Genomic DNA, 18,363 nt, shown 5'->3' with positions numbered 1-18,363 from the left:
TGTTTGCCTCAGACAGGGGACTTCTATCTGTGCTCGACCTGTTAGGTCTGACTGCTGCTTCTGACACCATCGACCATCACATCCTGTTACAGAGACTAGAACAATGACTTTGAGTTACAGAGACTAGAACAATGACTTGGAGTTACAGAGACTAGAACAATGACTTGGAGTTACAGGGACTAGAACAATGACTTGGAGTTACAGGGACTAGAACAATGACTTGGAGTTACAGAGACTAGAACAATGACTTGGAGTTACAGGGACTAGAACAATGACTTGGAGTTACAGGGACTAGAACAATGACTTGGAGTTACAGGGACTACAACAATGACTTGGAGTTACAGAGACTAGAACAATGACTTGGAGTTACAGGGACTAGAACAATGACTTGGAGTTACAGGGACTAGAACAATGACTTGGAGTTACAGGGACTACAACAATGACTTGGAGTTACAGAGACTAGAACAATGACTTGGAGTTACAGGGACTAGAACAATGACTTGGAGTTACAGGGACTAGAACATTGACATGGAGTTACAGAGACTAGAACATTGACTTGGAGTTACAGAGACTAGAACAATGACTTGGAGTTACAGAGACTAGAACAATGACTTGGAGTTACAGAGACTAGAACAATGACTTGGAGTTACAGGGACTAGAACAATGACTTGGAGTTACAGGGACTAGAACAATGACTTTGAGTTACAGGGACTAGAACAATGACTTGGAGTTACGGGGACTAGAACAATGACTTGGAGTTACGGGGACTAGAACAATGACTTGGAGTTACGGGGACTAGAACAATGACTTGGTGTTACGGGGACTAGAACAATGACTTGGAGTTACAGAGACTAGAACATTGACTTGGAGTTACAGGGACTAGAACAATAACTTGGAGTTACAGGGACTAGAACATTGACTTGGAGTTACAGAGACTAGAACATTGACTTGGAGTTACAGGGAATAGAACAATGACTTGGAGTTAGAGGGACTAGAACAATGACTTGGAGTTACAGAGACTAGAACAATGACTTGGAGTTACAGGGACTAGAACAATGACTTGGAGTTACAGGGACTAGAACAATGACTTGGAGTTACAGAGACTAGAACAATGACTTGGAGTTACAGAGACTAGAACAATGATTTGGAGTTACAGGGACTAGAACATTGACTTGGAGTTACAGAGACTAGAACATTGACTTGGAGTTACAGGGACTAGAACAATGACTTGGAGTTACAGGGACTAGAACAATGACTTGGAGTTACAGAGACTAGAACAATAACTTGGAGTTACAGAGACTAGAACAATGACTTGGAGTTACAGGGACTAGAACATTGACATGGAGTTACAGAGACTAGAACATTGACTTGGAGTTACAGAGACTAGAACAATGACTTGGAGTTACAGGGACTAGAACAATGACTTGGAGTTACAGAGACTAGAACAATGACTTGGAGTTACAGAGACTAGAACAATGACTTGGAGTTACAGGGACTAGAACAATGACTTTGAGTTACAGGGACTAGAACAATGACTTGGAGTTACGGGGACTAGAACAATGACTTGGAGTTACAGGGACTAGAACAATGACTTGGAGTAACAGGGACTAGAACAATGACTTGGAGTTACAGGGACTAGAACAATGACTTGGAGTTACAGAGACTAGAACAATGACTTGGAGTTACAGGGACTAGAACAATGACTTGGAGTTACAGGGACTAGAACAATGACTTGGAGTTACATGGACTGCTTTAAGTTGGTTTAGATCCTATTTATCAGACAGGTCTCAGTGTGTTCATGATGAGTCCTCTATGTACACCAAAGTTAGCCATGGAGTGCCTCAAGGATCAGTGCTTGGTCCGATTCTCTTTACATTATAGATGCTTCCTCTAGGTAGTATTATGAGAAAACACTCAAATGTCATTCAAATAAAATAAGCAACAACAGGGCTGATCTATAATAATGCAGGGTGAAAACTTAAACGTTTACAGTGACAGGAAGCAAATGATACATGGCTGGAGACCCCTGAGCAAATTAAGTTCCTGTGTTTAATGATTTAAGGTCCTGACACACCAAGGAGACCGTCGGTTCATCAGTCCATCGACGAGCAGTAGTTATCCTAGTTTTTGTGTCCTGCTACGTCGCTACCCTTCAGTCCCAGCTGGCCATTTTTTGGCTGATTCCACAAAATGACTCAGCATGAGCCGGCAGGTAGGAACAAGACCTGCTGGTACCTACAGTCTCTAAATGTACTACAGGAGGTAGAGTCTGCAGTTATCAGACCTGCTGGTACATACAGTCTCTAAATGTACTACAGGAGGTAGAGTCTGCAGTTATCAGACCTGCTGGTACATACAGTCTCTAAATGTACTACAGGAGGTAGAGTCTGCAGTTATCAGACCTGCTGGTACCTACAGTCTCTAAATGTACTACAGGAGGTAGAGTCTGCAGTTATCAGACCTGCTGGTACCTACAGTCTCTAAATGTACTACAGGAGGTAGAGTCTTCAGTTATCAGACCTGCTGGTACCTACAGTCTCTAAATGTACTACAGGAGGTAGAGTCTTCAGTTAACGATGTAGCAGGATTTGAGGTCAGCGAGGTCACTTCAGGGTTAACTTTGGGTTTTCAGTCCTGCGAGGGTCGTTCACTTGTTACCTGGATATATCACCATGGTATCTGACTGCACGCCTATGTTTGGAGATAAGAGGTCATCCTGTGAAAAGCTCTGCCTACTGACCAATCAGATCTTTAGATCGTGGAGCTCCTGGAGTTGATGGAGAAGGGGGGAGGACATGATTTCACATTATAGTCTGTTAAGTTATTGATTGTGTTTCACTGATAAACTTCAACACAGACTGAAAAAGCACCAGAGCATTTGAGTTAAAGATGTAAAATTACAAATATTTTGTTATTGCTTTGAATTGTATTTTCATTTGAATGTTTAGCGTCTCCATGCCGCTCTGCTGAAACAAAACTTCTCTCCACTTTAAAGAGTGAGCTCAGAGAAGAAACAGGAGTTATTATAGTCACTTCTAAAAGAACTCAGAATGGAACAAATTTAATAAACTGCAGTTTTCACATTGATAATCCCAGATTTTTCCTTTCTTTGCCCTTGTTGTCCTTCCTGCATTTGCTCCTGCAGCTGTGTCACTTTAGTCTTTGGAGCCTGTTTGTCTTGAACTTATTTATATTGTTAATATAGTCTGTAGTTTTTGTGAATATAGAGATTTTAGATCTGACGATCTGCTGACGGTAGATGAAGTGAATGCACTCTATAACTCGTAGGACTGATAATCACCATCTCTAATGTCCGGCTTCGTGAAGCCAGATCACCCAGAGAGAGCCTGGATATGTTGAACTCACTTCTCCAGGCCCCTGGAGTCCCTTTGTTAAAGAACACCTTGTAGTTTTAAAGATGCTGCTTGAAGCATGTATCATAGAGACAAAAAACTCAAACTAACAAACCAGATCAACTAAATGAATCTCAACTGAAGTCAACTGTAAACTCAAAGTCAGAAAGGGCTGTGCACTGTGTATCTGTCTTTTCTCTTTTACACCACAGGACACACCGACACATTCACACACTGATGGTATAGAGGCTGCTAACAGAAGCAGTGGGAGCAATTCAGGGTTAAGTGTCTGGCTCAAGGACACGTCAGACATGTTGCTGCAGGAGCTGGAGATCAAACCCTCAACCGTCCTGGAAGGTGTAGTGGAACATGTGTGTGTGTGTGTGTGTGTGTGTGTGTGTGTGTGTGTGTGTGCGTGTTAGACAGAAGCTCAGTCACTCTGAAACAAAAACAAGAACTGATTTACAGAAGTAAGAAAGAAAATTATGAGAAAGAAGCAAAAACAAAAGTGAAAGTATGAAGTCAGCAACCACACCGAACAGGACACGTGGTGTGTGTGTGTGTGTGTGGGTGTGTGTGTGTGTGTGTGTGTCTGTGTGTGTGTGTCTGTGTGTGTGTGTGTGTGCGTGTGTGTCTGTGTGTGTGTGTGTGTGTGTGTGTGCGTGTGTGTCTGTGTGTGTGTGTCTGTGTGTGTGTGTGTGTGTGTGTGTGTGTGCGTGTGTCTGTGTGTGTGTGTGTGTGTGTCTGTGTGTGTGTGTCTGTGTGTGTGTGTGTGTGTCTGTGTGTGTGTGTCTGTGTGTGTGTGTGTGTGTGTCTGTGTGTGTGTGTGTGTGTGTCTGTGTGTGTGTCTGTGTGTGTGTGTGTGTGTGTGTGTGTCTGTGTGTGTGTGTCTGTGTGTGTGTGTCTGTGTGTGTGTGTGTGTGTGTGTGTCTGTGTGTGTGTGTGTGTGCGTGTGTGTCTGTGTGTGTGTGTGTGTGTGTCTGTGTGTGTGTCTGTGTGTGTGTGTGTGTGTGTGTGTGCGTGTGTGTCTGTGTGTGTGTCTGTGTGTGTGTCTGTGTGTGTGAAACTATTTCCCTTCGTAGAAAGTTTAAAGGTTCAGTTAACAGACGTAACGCACACACATCCACAGTACACAAACCACAGCAGAGGTTAAAAAAGGTCATGATGAACATGGTGGACTCACTGATCTCAGAGTCAGCAGGATCTAATCATGCTCACTTCACTCTCACATCACCTCATGTCTGCAGGGTCAAGGGAGACAAGACCAGCGGGACCAGACCAGGGGGGATGAGACCAGGTGGGACCAGACCAGGGGGATGAGACCAGGGAGGATGAGACCAGGGGGGACGAGACCAGGGGGACGAGACCAGGGGGGATGAGACCAGGTGGGACCAGACCAGGGGGGATGAGACCAGTGGGACGAGACCAGGGATAGGATGAGACCAGGTAGGACCAGACCAGGGGGGATGAGACCAGGGGGGATGAGACCAGTGGGACGAGAGCAGGGGTAGGATGAGACCAGGGGGGACGAGACCAGTGGGACAAGACCAGGGGTAGGATGAGACCAGGGGGGATGAGACCAGTGGGACGAGACCAGGGGTAGGATGAGACCAGGGGGGGCGAGACCAGTGGGACAAGACCAGGGGGGATGAGACCAGGGGGGACGAGACCAGGGGGGACGAGACCAGGGGGGACCAGACCAGGGGGGACCAGACCAGGGGGGACCAGACCAGGGGGGATGAGACCAGGGGGGATGAGACCACAGGGATGAGAGCAGGGGGGACGAGACCACAGGGAAGAGAGCAGGGGGGACGAGACAAGGGGGGGGGGGGCTGATTTTATACTCAGATTAGAATCTTCTTTTAAAGTATAGATTTACTTTAGTGTCAGTACAGTACACACAATACACAACACTGTGTGTGTGTGTGTGTGTACGTGTGTGTGTGTGAGTGTGTTTTTACGTGTGTGTGTTTAATCACGTAACTTAGTCATATTTAGGGAACTCCATGGTTGATGGAGGAAGTGAAGGTGAAGAAACGTGACTTCAGTGCACTGATCACGACCCATCAAGGTGAAGAAACGTGACACAAGTGCACTCAGGACGGTCTATATAAAGTCCATGAGAGTTCAGCTCAGCTGAGTCTAGGACCTCGGTCTAGGTCCAGGTCTAACCTTACCCCCGGACAGCTGGCTTTCTTCTGCAGGTAATGAAAGATTTTTATTTACACATTTGATCATAGAATAACATTTAACATATCATTCAAACATGATGAGAAAGCTGTCATGGTTTTTGATTGGCTAAAAATCTCCACGCCGATATTTAGTCTTTTGCTTCTTCCTTTTTTTACTCTGTGTGTGTGTGTGTGTGTGTGTGTGTGTGTGTGTGTGTGTGTGTGTGTGCTTGTATGTGTGTGTGTGTGTGTGTGTGCTTGTATGTGTGTGTGTGTGCGTGTGTGTGTGCGTGTGTGTGCATGTGTGTGTGCGTGTGTTTGTGTGCGTGTGTGTGTGCGCGCATGTGTGCGTGTGTGTGTGCGTGTGTGTGCATGTGTGTGTGCGTGTGTTTGTGTGTGTGTGTGTGTGCGTGCATGTGTGCGTGTGTGTGTGCGTGTGTGTGCATGTGTGTGTGCGTGTGTTTGTGTGCGTGTGTGTGCGCGCATGTGTGTGTGTGTGCGTGTGTGTGTGCGTGTGTTTGTGTGCGTGTGTGTGCGCGCATGTGTGTGTGTGCGTGTGTGTGTGTGCGTGTGTGTGCATGTGTGTGTGCGTGTGTTTGTGTGTGTGCGTGTGTGTGCTTATGTGTGTGCGTGTGTGTGGGTGTGTGTGCGTGGTTTTGAAGAAAACTGAAGTAACTTGAATAACTAACTTCAAATATTACATGTATCATCCAGTAATAATAGATCCCTAGGCCATGATAAGTCTGTCAGCATGTTCTAATGTGGAGCCGACCCAAAAAGTGGAGCTAAACCCTGCAGTCCGCTGATTGGGTGAAAGAATGTTCACTTTCCGTGTTACGTCGGTAAACAAAACTCTGCCGTGTTTAAACCATTGACTGTAACACAGCTGGTTGTTTACGTGTGTATTTGTCCTCGCCGCACACAGCCTTCTCTGAAACAAAGCTGGATGAGTTTAGTAATAAAGAGTCACATGACAGTGACAAAGGAGATGAACTGCTGGAGACATCCAGCAGTTCATCTCCTTTGTTCAATTTATTAGTTAGCGGTTAGCGGTTAGCTGCTATCATATGATGCTATTGACATAACGACTATCTGTCTTCATCCAGATCAGTTTCACATACGTCAACAAATTAATTATCAGAGTCTGTATCTACAGTATAATTAACTCTGTAGCTTCCACAGCTGAATATCTCCTTGCTGGCGCCGGCATGTTTGTACTGTCCAAGAGCTTTTATCTCACATCTATACGGCTAATGTTGACTTTTTGACACGCGTCAAACTCACATACAGACTGATCGAACTCCGCCCGCTAGAAAATAAGGACGAAGAAGATGTTTGTTTTTTTTCTCTACTTTCCCGCGGGTGGTCTTGTTTGTTGGTTTTTGACCCCACAGTCCTGTAACTTTTTCACAACATCCGTCAGAGCGCCCCCTATCGTATTTCACTGAAAGCACCAATTGACAGAAAATCTCTTCAATGGCGGGGAATGAGTTAAAGGAGGAGGTAAAAGTAAGGTGACTGATAATGGTTTATATGAAGTCCATCAGAGTTCAGTTCTGTCAGAGTCCAGGACCTAGATCTGGTCCCACTCTAATATTGTGCGAGAGTTTGCATCGGCTGATCTCACACAAGCCTCATCAGCTGATGGCCAGCTGACCTGCTGAAAGAATCCTATTGGCCAAACATTTCTTCTGACACCTTATTTAAAGTGCTCTAGCCCACTTCTGCTTCTCTGCTCTCTCTGCATGCTGCATATGCACCAGTCCTCCTCCCCTGCTCCTCCTCTGATGCTATTCTGACTTCATCAACATCATGCTTGTCATTGATGCTTGCTCTGGGGCGGTTGCTGTTTATCTCCCTGCCTTATAGCTCTCCTTATATGCACAGGAAGGTCAGGGATGTGTGCAGTTCCTACCTGATGCTTTCCACATAAGTACGTGGAAGGGCAGGGAGTTTCCTCAGAGTCATGTAAAAAGATATATTTTAATATAATGTCAATAATTGTGTCAAAGTATCCATTTTGACAAAGTGATCCTGTCTCAATTATTTTTATTTATTCTCATGTATTTTCCTTCAGTATGTTTGTTCACACATCATTTCGCACACATAAAACACACTCTAGATGTGCATGTTATTAATTTTTAGAGTGTTTATATCATTGATTTGAAGATATACTCATATTTTTACATACCTGCATGTCATGTACTTGTACGATATTGAATCTAAAGATTGTTATGGAGACATTTAACCATTGTTACTTTGTTAAATCTTTTTTGTCGGCCTATGAATGTGTCTGAATGGATGAGTTAATACTGATGGACTCTTTACTCTGCAGCCTCTACCATCAGTGTGTGAATGTGTATGAATGGATGAGTTAATACTGATGGACTCTTTACTCTGCAGCAGCCTCTACCATCAGTGTGTGAATGTGTATGAATGGATGAGTTAATACTGATGGACTCTTTACTCTGCAGCCTCTACCATCAGTGTGTGAATGTGTATGAATGGATGAGTTAATACTGATGGACTCTTTACTCTGCAGCCTCTACCATCAGTGTGTGAATGTGTATGAATGGATGAGTTAATACTGATGGACTCTTTACTCTGCAGCCTCTACCATCAGTGTGTGAATGTGTATGAATGGATGAGTTAATACTGATGGACTCTTTACTCTGCAGCCTCTACCATCAGTGTGTGAATGTGTATGAATGGATGAGTTAATACTGATGGACTCTTTACTCTGCAGCCTCTACCATCAGTGTGTGAATGTGTATGAATGGATGAGTTAATACTGATGGACTCTTTACTCTGCAGCCTCCACCATCAGTGTGTGAATGTGTATGAATGGATGAGTTAATACAGATGGACTCTTTACTCTGCAGCAGCCTCTACCATCAGTGTGTGAATGTGTCTGATTGGATGAGTTAATACAGATGGACTCTTTACTCTGCAGCAGCCTCTACCATCAGTGTGTGAATGTGTATGAATGGATGAGTTAATACTGATGGACTCTTTACTCTGCAGCCTCTACCATCAGTGTGTGAATGTGTATGAATGGATGAGTTAATACTCATGGGCTCTTTACTCTGCAGCAGCCTCTACCATCAGTGTGTGAATGTGTATGAATGGATGAGTTAATACTGATGGACTCTTTACTCTGCAGCAGCCTCTACCATCAGTGTGTGAATGTGTATGAATGGATGAGTTCATACTGATGGACTCTTTACTCTGCAGCCTCTACCATCATCATATGTCTGTGTAGGTGTGATCTGTGTAAAGTTGCTTTGAATAGTCTGAAGACTAGAAGAGAACTAAACCAGCTCAAGTTCACATGAATGGTAAAGATGTCTATGACAGTAAAAAGTGAAAATGTTTGACTCTTTTCATTCGTACAGACTCCAGACGTCTCAACATCATTCTGAGTGCTGACTGTTGAAGAGAGAAACATACTCGTAAGTTTGTCTTTGACACATATTCATTGAAAATAAGAGAACGGGTCTTACGATCCTATACTAAAAACATCCACTCATCTTTATTAGAGAGAAAAACAAACATTAAGTAGTGAAAACAGTCTCTTAGAATTACTCATACCTCCTTTGATTCCTCAACGCTACAACATACGATTAATGTCTATATGTTCCATCTGTGTTTGTTCACACAATGAGGCTTCAAGTGTTAGATCAGCAAGCCTTTTCTAAGCTGTTACATTACATATGTATAAAAGAGATTTTTACTGTTTCAGGTTCAACATATTTAACTGCTGAATCATCAGGAAAAATGGGGAACGTACCATCAGAATGTAACATGGGCAACAACCTGAGATGTTACCAGTGTTCCCGTCTCCTGTCTCCATGCACAAGCTTTGACAATATGTACACAAGTACTGTTTATGGATTGGACGTTTATGTATTCAATGGAGGGGAATACTACAGGAGAGTCGGCTGTGATAATATGTATCAGTGTGCATCTTGTTTTAATAAGCTAGAGGAGGACAGGGTGAGAGAGGAGGCGAGGAGAAGAGAGGAGGAGAGGAGAAGAGAGGAGGAGAGGAGAAGAGAGGAGGAAAGGAGAAGAGAGGAGGAAAGGAGGAGAGAAGAAGAGAGGAGGAGAGAGGAGGAGAGAAAAAATGAAGAGGAGCGACAGAGGAGAAGAGGAGAAGAACTAAATGAAAGACTAGAGAAGTCCCTACGACGAGCAGAGGAGCAGCAGGAGAAACAGATGAGCACCATCATCAAAGAAGAACTTGAGACCAAGAGACACGTTCTGAAAAGTACTCTGGATGAGTTTGAGGTGGACGATGATTCAGGCCGTGACCGTGATGAGCTTCTGGAGATCCTCTCTGTGAAATGTCAAATTCAGAATCTGAGCCTGAGTCAACTGACAGCTGATGATCTGGGGAGGATCCTGTCAGCCCTGGACACACTCCTGTTTGATGAGTGGATCAGTGCCCCCCCGTCCCTCAGTACTCTGCAGCACACTCAAGTCTTCATCACAGAGCTGTGTGTGCTGTCTCTGAACACATCGGAGGGAGTTTCCCTGCAGAGCGTCTCCAAACAGGTGCAGTACCTGGTGGACTCCATCAGCCAATCAGCATGTAACGTGCCTGAGAGTTTCCTGCTGAGCCAGGCCCTGTACCTGACCCTGATGCACTTTTTCAAAGGCTACTCTGATTGTGATGTAGTTCTCATGGCGAGACGATGGGCTGAAGAGGAGCTTCCCTTTGTGAATGTCGTCATTATAGAATTCCTCAGCAGCCTCATTTCATCACTGCAGAAAACAGTGGAAAGAGCCTCTGTGTTCATTCTAAAGATGGAGATCCAGAGCCTGAAGCACCTCTTGTCCACACTCACAAACATTAATGACACAGAAACCCACTCAAAATCCACCGAGCTGATCCTCAGACTTGTTCAAACAAACCAGTGGACTCCGATGGAGGCAGTGACTCTGCTCACTGCGCTGTCACAGAGATATGCAGAGGATAGTTTAATATGTAAAGTCCTTGTGTTGAACCAGGTGTTTGAGCTACCTCCAGATTGGACAGATGAGTCTGGACACTCCCTCATCAATGCTTTGGACTCTGCTGACCCTGACAGGTTTCAAGTGGACTTTGAGAAGACCCTTAGAAGGACAGATGAGATCAGCCTCAGTGCAGCTTTAGCAGATTTAAAGATGTTGTGGAGTTTGGATGATTCTGTTACCGACATCATCAAAAACATCACCACTGGTGTCCTGCACTGTTCTGAAAATGCACTTAGAGATGGTCCATCCATAAAAGATTCTTTTAAAGGTGTGACCTTTGATACAGGTGACTTGCAGAACTCTCTGTCTCAGCTCTGCAAAGCAGTTTATGACACCAAAGGCTGGCGGCCCACAGTCAGGATGATGCTGCGCTGGTGTGCATTGGTGCTGACTAAGAAGAGCGCAGCCTTAGACCCGGTTGCTGTGGAATCAGATACATGTGTCACCGCCATGTTTGCTGCCACACAAGTGCTCATGGGAAACAAAGTGGACATCGTCCTGAACTCTGATGGTCACCCAGAGGAGACAGCTGAGGAGTGGTCTGACTTCTACGAGTACCTGGGAATGTCTGTCGACACAAACATGAAGGTATCTAAAGCGTCAGGCAGGAACGTCTATGAAGTGGACATTGTGTATGGAAAGATGGATGACTTCCTCTCAGATTACTTTCAGCAGGGCATGGAGCTGATGGAAAAGGGGAGTCCTCAGCAGAGCCGTGAATTCATCTTTGAAGGACAGAGTCTCAAATTGTCAACAAATCTTGAATTTTCAAGGTTTAAGGACCCTGATTCTGGGGTGTTAGCTGCAAAGGTCCTTCAAAGCCTCATGGGAAAATTCCACAGTGAAGATAAGGAGATGAGACACAGTTTTACTAAGACTATTTTTCAGGTGCTCCACTCCAACCTCATCAAAGATACAACCTCTGACAGTAAAATCATCTCCGTCTCACAGAAGGTCACTGGAGAAGAAGTGCCTCCCACTGAGGTCTTCATTCTCACCTTTCTTGAGAACCTTCTCAGAGAGGTTACTAAACAAACAGATGCTGAGATAAACAAAGACTCTCCTGCAGGAAACCAGTGTTTGGAGGTTTTATTGACCTGTGTGACGCAATGCAATTCTTCAACAATATTAAAAGAAGTCATCCAGATGGTTTCAGCTCTTCATGCACAACGACTGTGGTCAGCAGCAGAGTCTCTAAACCTACTTGCAGCCTTAATTGACCACCATCACAACGACGACTGTACAAACATCATGAAAATTCTGCATCTAATGTCCACATATCAGATCTCGTCACAATGGACCAATGAAAACGACCAATGTCTCCTGAAGCTTGTGGACACATACAGGACTGAGGATCTGATCAAACATTTAGAGGAGAGCCTCAGAGATGAGGAAGTAAAAAGCATCGACACTCTCTTTGATGAATTACGGCACATGAAAGACGTTGATGAACCAACACTGAGTAAATCCTACAAAGTAGTGACTCATGTCAGGAACCTGATCAACACTGGTGACATTAAAAACCACACAGATGTCCAGAGAGCCAGGAGTCTGAGTCACAGCAGAGAGCCAGAACACCTCCAGGAGATCCTAGCAGTTTTGTGTAATGCTGTACACGACACAGCTGGTGGATGGTGGCCAAGAGACACTCAAATAATCAGCTGGTGCCTCCTCGCCCTGTCCAACACTGGGAGGCTGCTTGAGATGGGCACTGGAGAGGGGAAGTCTTGTGTGATAGCGATGTTTGCAGCGCTGCGTGTCCTGCAGGGTGAAAAAGTAGATGTGGTGTCCAGCTCTTCTGTGTTATGTGAAAGAGACGCAAAAGAATGGGAAAACTTTTACAAGTACGTTGGCATGACAGCTGACTCAAACACAAAACAAACTAAAGATGCAGAGCGAAAAGAATGCTACCAGAAAGATGTGGTGTACGGAACCATCGAAGCCTTTGCTGCTGATCACCTTCGCCAGATATTCGAGATGAGGGACGTGAGGCCTTTTCGAAAGTACGAGTGCATCATTATCGATGAAGTAGACTCTCTGCTCCTGGATCAAGGAGTGCAGCTCACATACCTGTCCAGCCCCATGGTCTCCATGCAGCACCTCAACAGTATCCTGGCCATGATCTCTGTCCACGTCAGCCAGTATGGCTTCCTGTCTGCAGGGCACCAAACATTCCTACGAAGTCCTCCTGCTTCATTCTTTAAAGCCATCTTTGACTCAATAGACACAGAAGGAACAGAAATTGAAGATCCAATGGACATTTTACAGATCGCTGAAGAAACACAAACTGTGGAGAAAGGATTTACAGAGGCTGTCTATCAAACTAAGAAGGAAGAACTTTTACAGAAACTGAAGACTGTGAGGCAGGATGCCATGGTTGATTTTTTCCAAGAAATTGAGAACTATGTTCCCTATGGTTTCACTGTTTACACCTTAGACAACCAGGGATTGCTTGTTCTAAGAAAGCATAGTCCGTACAACAAGCAGGACATTCCAGAGCTTTCCTTTCTCGTGTTGGATGAAGGCTTGTGTTGTATTCTCTATGATTCAGAAGAAGACCTCATCAAGCCCATTGCAGAGATCATCTTACAGAAGTTGCAGTACACACCTTGTGAGAACAATGCTGAGAAAGTCAACATTCCTGGATTCTTGGAGAATCTGATTAAGGAGAAAGTGTGTGTGTGGGTTCAGAATGCCTTTTTGGCAATACAACTAAGAGAAGGGCGGGAATACGTCATTCATGACGACAACGTCTGCCCAGTGGATTTCAGGTCCACTGGTATTGTAGAACTGAACAAGAAATGGGGTGATGGTCTGCAGCAGTTTGTAGAGATAAAACACAAAGTCAAACTGAGCACAATGTCTATCGTGACAAATTATGTTTCGAACATCTCCTTCTTTGAAACGTACAATGGAAAAATATATGGAACAACTGGGACACTTGGGAGCACAGCAGACATTCAGTTTTTGCAGGAACTTTACCCAAACCTCGCTGCCTGCAAAATGCCAACATTCAACAGAAAGAAATTATTTGAACTCAGAGGAACACTGACTACCTCAGCTGAAGAATGGAAATCAGAAATAAAACGTGTTGTGATGGATCAGATTTCCACAAACTCATACAAAGAGGGAAGAGCCGCCCTTGTGATATGTGAAACCATCAACAAAGCCAAAGAAATCCATGACGTGTTTCAAAGCATTATTCCAGATAAAACCATCCTCTACTGCCGCAGTGATACAAACAGTTTGAGCCGCATAAGTACCGAGCTTCTCCCCGGTCATGTCGTTGTTGCCACAAACCTTGCCGGGCGTGGCACAGACATAAAAGTGTCCAAAACAGTGAACAACAATGGAGGGTTGTTTGTGGTGCTCTCCTTCCTTTCTGAGAACACAAGAGTGGAACTCCAGGCCTTTGGTCGAACTGCCCGCAAAGGTAAACCTGGATCTGCTCAGATAATCATGTCCACTGAACACCTGCAGCAGTCTTTCAAGATGGCATCCACTCTGGAGGAAGCTAAAGACACAAGGGACAGACTTTCAGCTGAAAAGACAGAACACTTGATGAAAGACATCGAGGAGTTGAGACTGCGGGAGGAGCTGTTTTCAGACTACTGTGAAACTCTTCAAGAAATTCATAAGAACACAGACGAGGAAGAGAAAATGGCTGTTGTTGCCATCATGAATGAGTTCTGGGGGATATGGCTGCAAATGAAATCTGAAGAAATTGACCAGTTCAAAACAAAGGAGTTGAAAGAGAGTTTGAAAGCTGATTTGTCACTGGCAAAAAGTCAGTGTCGAAATCAAACTTCCCCATTTTCAAGCATATATCACTACATCAAGTTTGGAAATGTTGCCCTGATTGAAGGACAATGGGCAGTAAGCAGCAGGCTTTTTGAAAAAGCTATGAAACAAGATGGAAGCTGGGCAGCCATAGCTTTTTACAGTCATGCATACTGCACCATAATGCAGAAGAAAGAAGGTTACCTCACTGAGGCCAGAGACGACCTAATGAAGGCGCTGGAGTCTCTGACGTATCTCACTGAAGAATGCCTCATCTGTCTGAATATGATTTCAGCCAACAGTGACCAAAACAGCCTTCATAAGCAGCTATTAACCAAGCTGGAGATGTACGACTTCTTAAAAAAAAACATTGACGAGGCCATCAAAATGCTGGACGACATCAAAGCAAATGGACAGGATGCAATCGCCAAAAAATCCTCAATTCATTCCCTGGTGTCGAGCGCTGAAAAAGAATTAAAAGTAGAGGCTGGCAACCTCTTCAGACAAGGTCTGCGATACGTATTTAGTGTCGAGGAGGAGCCTCGCTTCCCATGGGGAGCTCTGGTGGTTTTCATCCTTGGAGTTGTTCAGATCGTTGGAGGTGCTTTGCTGACTGCATTTACATTTGGTACATTGGCTCAAGTCGGCATGGGACTCATCTCTGAAGGAATATCAGACTGCATCTCTGGCATTGAGTCCATGGTGACCGGGGTCTTCAGCTGGACATCGTGGGCAATAGAAAAGGCTGTTTCTATTGGTGTGTCTCTCATTGGGTTTGGAATCGGAAAGCTCATTTCAAAGGGCTTCAAAGCTTGTAAATCGTTGTTGAAGGGATTCTGCAAAAAACTTAAAGCAATGCCAAAGTTTCTCTCCAAACAGACTAAAGATGTCTTGAGTTCAGTTACAAGAACAAATATGAAGAATGCAGTAATGCACACAGTTAAACAAACAGCAGAGGAACTCATTACTTTTGGGTTAGGGAAGGCAGAGGAGGAAATACTAACGGAAAAATTGGACTGCATTGGAAATGAAGTCAAAAAAGGAATTGTTGATGATGTGAAATCACACTTAGAAAAAGAAGAGCTGGGTTCATTAGTAGACATCATCATCCTCTCACATGTTGAAAATGAAGAGCAACTTCAGGATCTCCTGAAGGACGAGGACAGAAAGACTAAACTCCTGAACATATTCACAGAGCTGAGTAAGACTGCAATACAGCCGTTTGTTGCAGACCTTAGCATGCTGAACAAGTTGCACTCATCCATCCTGGGAGTGATTGACAAGGCTAAAGCAGAAGTCAAAGGAAAAGCACGGTGGATTCTAACAGCCATCAAATCTGTTTACATGGTGTCCCTGGCAGGAGAAGCCACCGCTGCAGTGCTCAGCCTCTCCAGCAAGTTTTTCTTAAACCTTCAGGAACAGCTGAGAAACTTTGAAAAAGAAAATGATATTCCCAAGGACGAGAAGGCAAAGCATCTATCTGCTTCTGAGAGGGTGAAAGAATTCAAACAGCAGTTAGCTGATGTCATCAGTGGTTTAATGGCTGATGCTTTGGTAGAAGTTTTCCACCAGAAGTTCTCTAGTCACTTGGTTTCTTTGGTTCAAAGCGAAGCACATGGCGTCCTTTCCAAGTATGTGAGATCTGGCCTAAAGAGTGACAGAACAGAGGAATTACTCAGAGCTGGTCAGAATAACAACTACATCAGACACATGCCAGGAGACACAGATTCTAAACATCATAGTAAAGCAGGTGAACAGTCAAAGTCACATGCTGAGAAGATCAAGGACCACATGACTGCAGGCACCATTCTGGACATCAGGGTGCTGTCAGAAACCACCGGCACTGAGGTTGTCATCCTGACTGAGAACAGCACGGGCAAGCTGACCACAATGCAGAAGCTCAGCCCAAATACAAACCCTGCCAATCAAAAAGTGACTCTGATCTACAGACCAAAGAGCGACCAGCACCCAGATGGCCATTATGATGTGCTCATTAATAACCAGACAGTTAGCATAGAGAGTACAGGCAAGAGCTGCCTTTTCCATGCTCTGGCACGAGGCATGAAACCAGGCGCCAGTGAAGCAGAGATCACAAAGACAGCAGACAGCCTGCGCATTGAGGAGGCGGAAGCTCTCCTCAGACACCCAGGCCAATGGGAGCCCTTCGTCAAGAGGAAGGAGTGGACTGAAGCCATCAGAGGAGGGGACTGGTACATGGCAGAGGGAGCTCACCCAGAGAAAAAAATAAAAGAAACCAGAGAATTTTATGAGAAACATGTTGGAACAGTAGAAGCGTACAAAGACTTGACAAAAATTACAAAGGATAATCCAGGAAATGGAGATTTCATTCATGCTGACCACCAGCCACCAGTGAGCTGTATTGTAAATGCAGGAAAGTTGAACCAAAATAGCAAATTAGCCAATGCCATGCTTGAAGTGGGAACAAACTCATCTCCTCTGGATACAGACCTGGCGATGAAGATGAAGGGAAATCGTGGCCCTTACCTTCCAGCTGTTTATGTACCAAAGGACATACATATGGATGTACCCAGTACAAGATCAGAAGGTTTTAGACAAGAATTGGCCAACGCTATAAAAAATGATGACATTGTTGGCACCTTCAAACTGACGATTCTTGGTTCAATGCCGAGGTTCAGACTGAACAGCAACCAGGGCTTTAAGGACTTTAACAACACCCCAATGAGTAAAACCAGGCTTTCCATTTATGAAGACAGTTTTCCACATCACAGTAAAAAGATGGTGGAGAACTGGTTCAACCTGCTGAAAGACAAGGGGGTCATGACAAACGACCACCTCAACACCATCAATAAATGGATCGACACCAAGGGCTACAATGATCAGAACGACCCCCACCGGAACCTGGTCTCCAGCCTCTTAAATAATAACAAGGTAACATCACACCTGATGCTGTTCTTCAGTAAAGCACATACACAGCAGACATTCATGAATATTAGTAAAATATACCTGTTTAGTACCTGGTGATTAGCTCAAGTACCTGGATGGAACAGAAAGCAGGAAAAACTGCACTTTCCTCATCCCCATCCCACAAATACATGTTCAGCCACTACCTACTGATTCTGAGGGAGGGAAGATTTTACTATTAACTCCACATGAAGATGACAATAGAGAGAGTAAAGTTTGGAATTCGAGCAAAACAAAAGGTAGAAGAGGACACCAAAATATTAAATAATTACAGAGCAAAACAAAAAACATAATTAAATGTCCAAAATATCTGACAAAAAACAACGAAGAGAAAGCTGGTATGTAGATGCATAACTATGGGGAAAATCTGACTATGAACTGACACAGAAGAGAAGACTAATAATAATACTCAGACACAGGTGAGACTCATTAGAAACCAGGAGAGATCAAAAAGACACAGGAGAGACCCACAAGACCAGGAGAGAGGAGAGGAGAGACCAATAGGAGACAGGTGAGACTAACAAAACACAGGTGAGACCAGCAAGACACAGGTGAGACTAATGATACACAGGTGAGACAAACAAGACACATGTGAGACCAATAAGACACGTGAGACCAATAAGACACAGGTGAGACTAATGATACACAGGTGAGACTAACAAGACACAGGTGAGACCTATAAGACACAGGTGAGACCAAAAGGACACAGGTGAGACCTATAAGACACAGGCAATCTAATAAACCAGAGAAACCATGACACAGACATCCTGTACATGTTGTTCTTTGTGTTCAGGTGAGCAGGTCAAATGTTTACTGTTGTTTTGTTTTTCTTTACAGCGAAGACAAGGCCCCATGTCTGAAGAATGATCACATCAAAAACATGGAGATCATCGAATGAAGAGATCAATCCAGCAATGAATCATGATCCATTATAACCAATAACTGATCAACGTTTGAATGCTTATAACTGATCAATGTTTGAATGATTATAACTGATCAATGTTTTCATCATTATAACCAATAACTGATCAATGTTTGAATGATTATAACTGATCAATGTTTTCATCATTATAACCAATAACTGATCAATGTTTGAA

The 18,363-nt window shown here is 44.1% G+C and overlaps 1 protein-coding gene across 1 annotated transcript; it reads left to right on the top strand.

Moving 5' to 3' along the window:
• Window positions 1-11,315: 11,315 nt before the first annotated feature.
• On the top strand, window positions 11,316-14,610 carry LOC306838436 (protein translocase subunit SecA-like). Its single transcript, XM_079366618.1, is given in 2 exon segments — window positions 11,316-14,338; window positions 14,340-14,610. Coding segments are annotated over 2 exon segments (3,033 nt in total). The 5' UTR covers window positions 11,316-11,368; the 3' UTR covers window positions 14,403-14,610.
• The last annotated feature ends 3,753 nt before the right edge of the window (window positions 14,611-18,363 follow it).

Source organism: Symphodus melops, assembly GCF_947650265.1.
Source record: "Symphodus melops genome assembly, chromosome: 1".
Lineage (NCBI taxonomy): Eukaryota > Metazoa > Chordata > Actinopteri > Labriformes > Labridae > Symphodus > Symphodus melops.
Note: the sequence above shows the minus strand (reverse complement) of the source record. Positions and strands in the feature narration are given on the sequence as shown.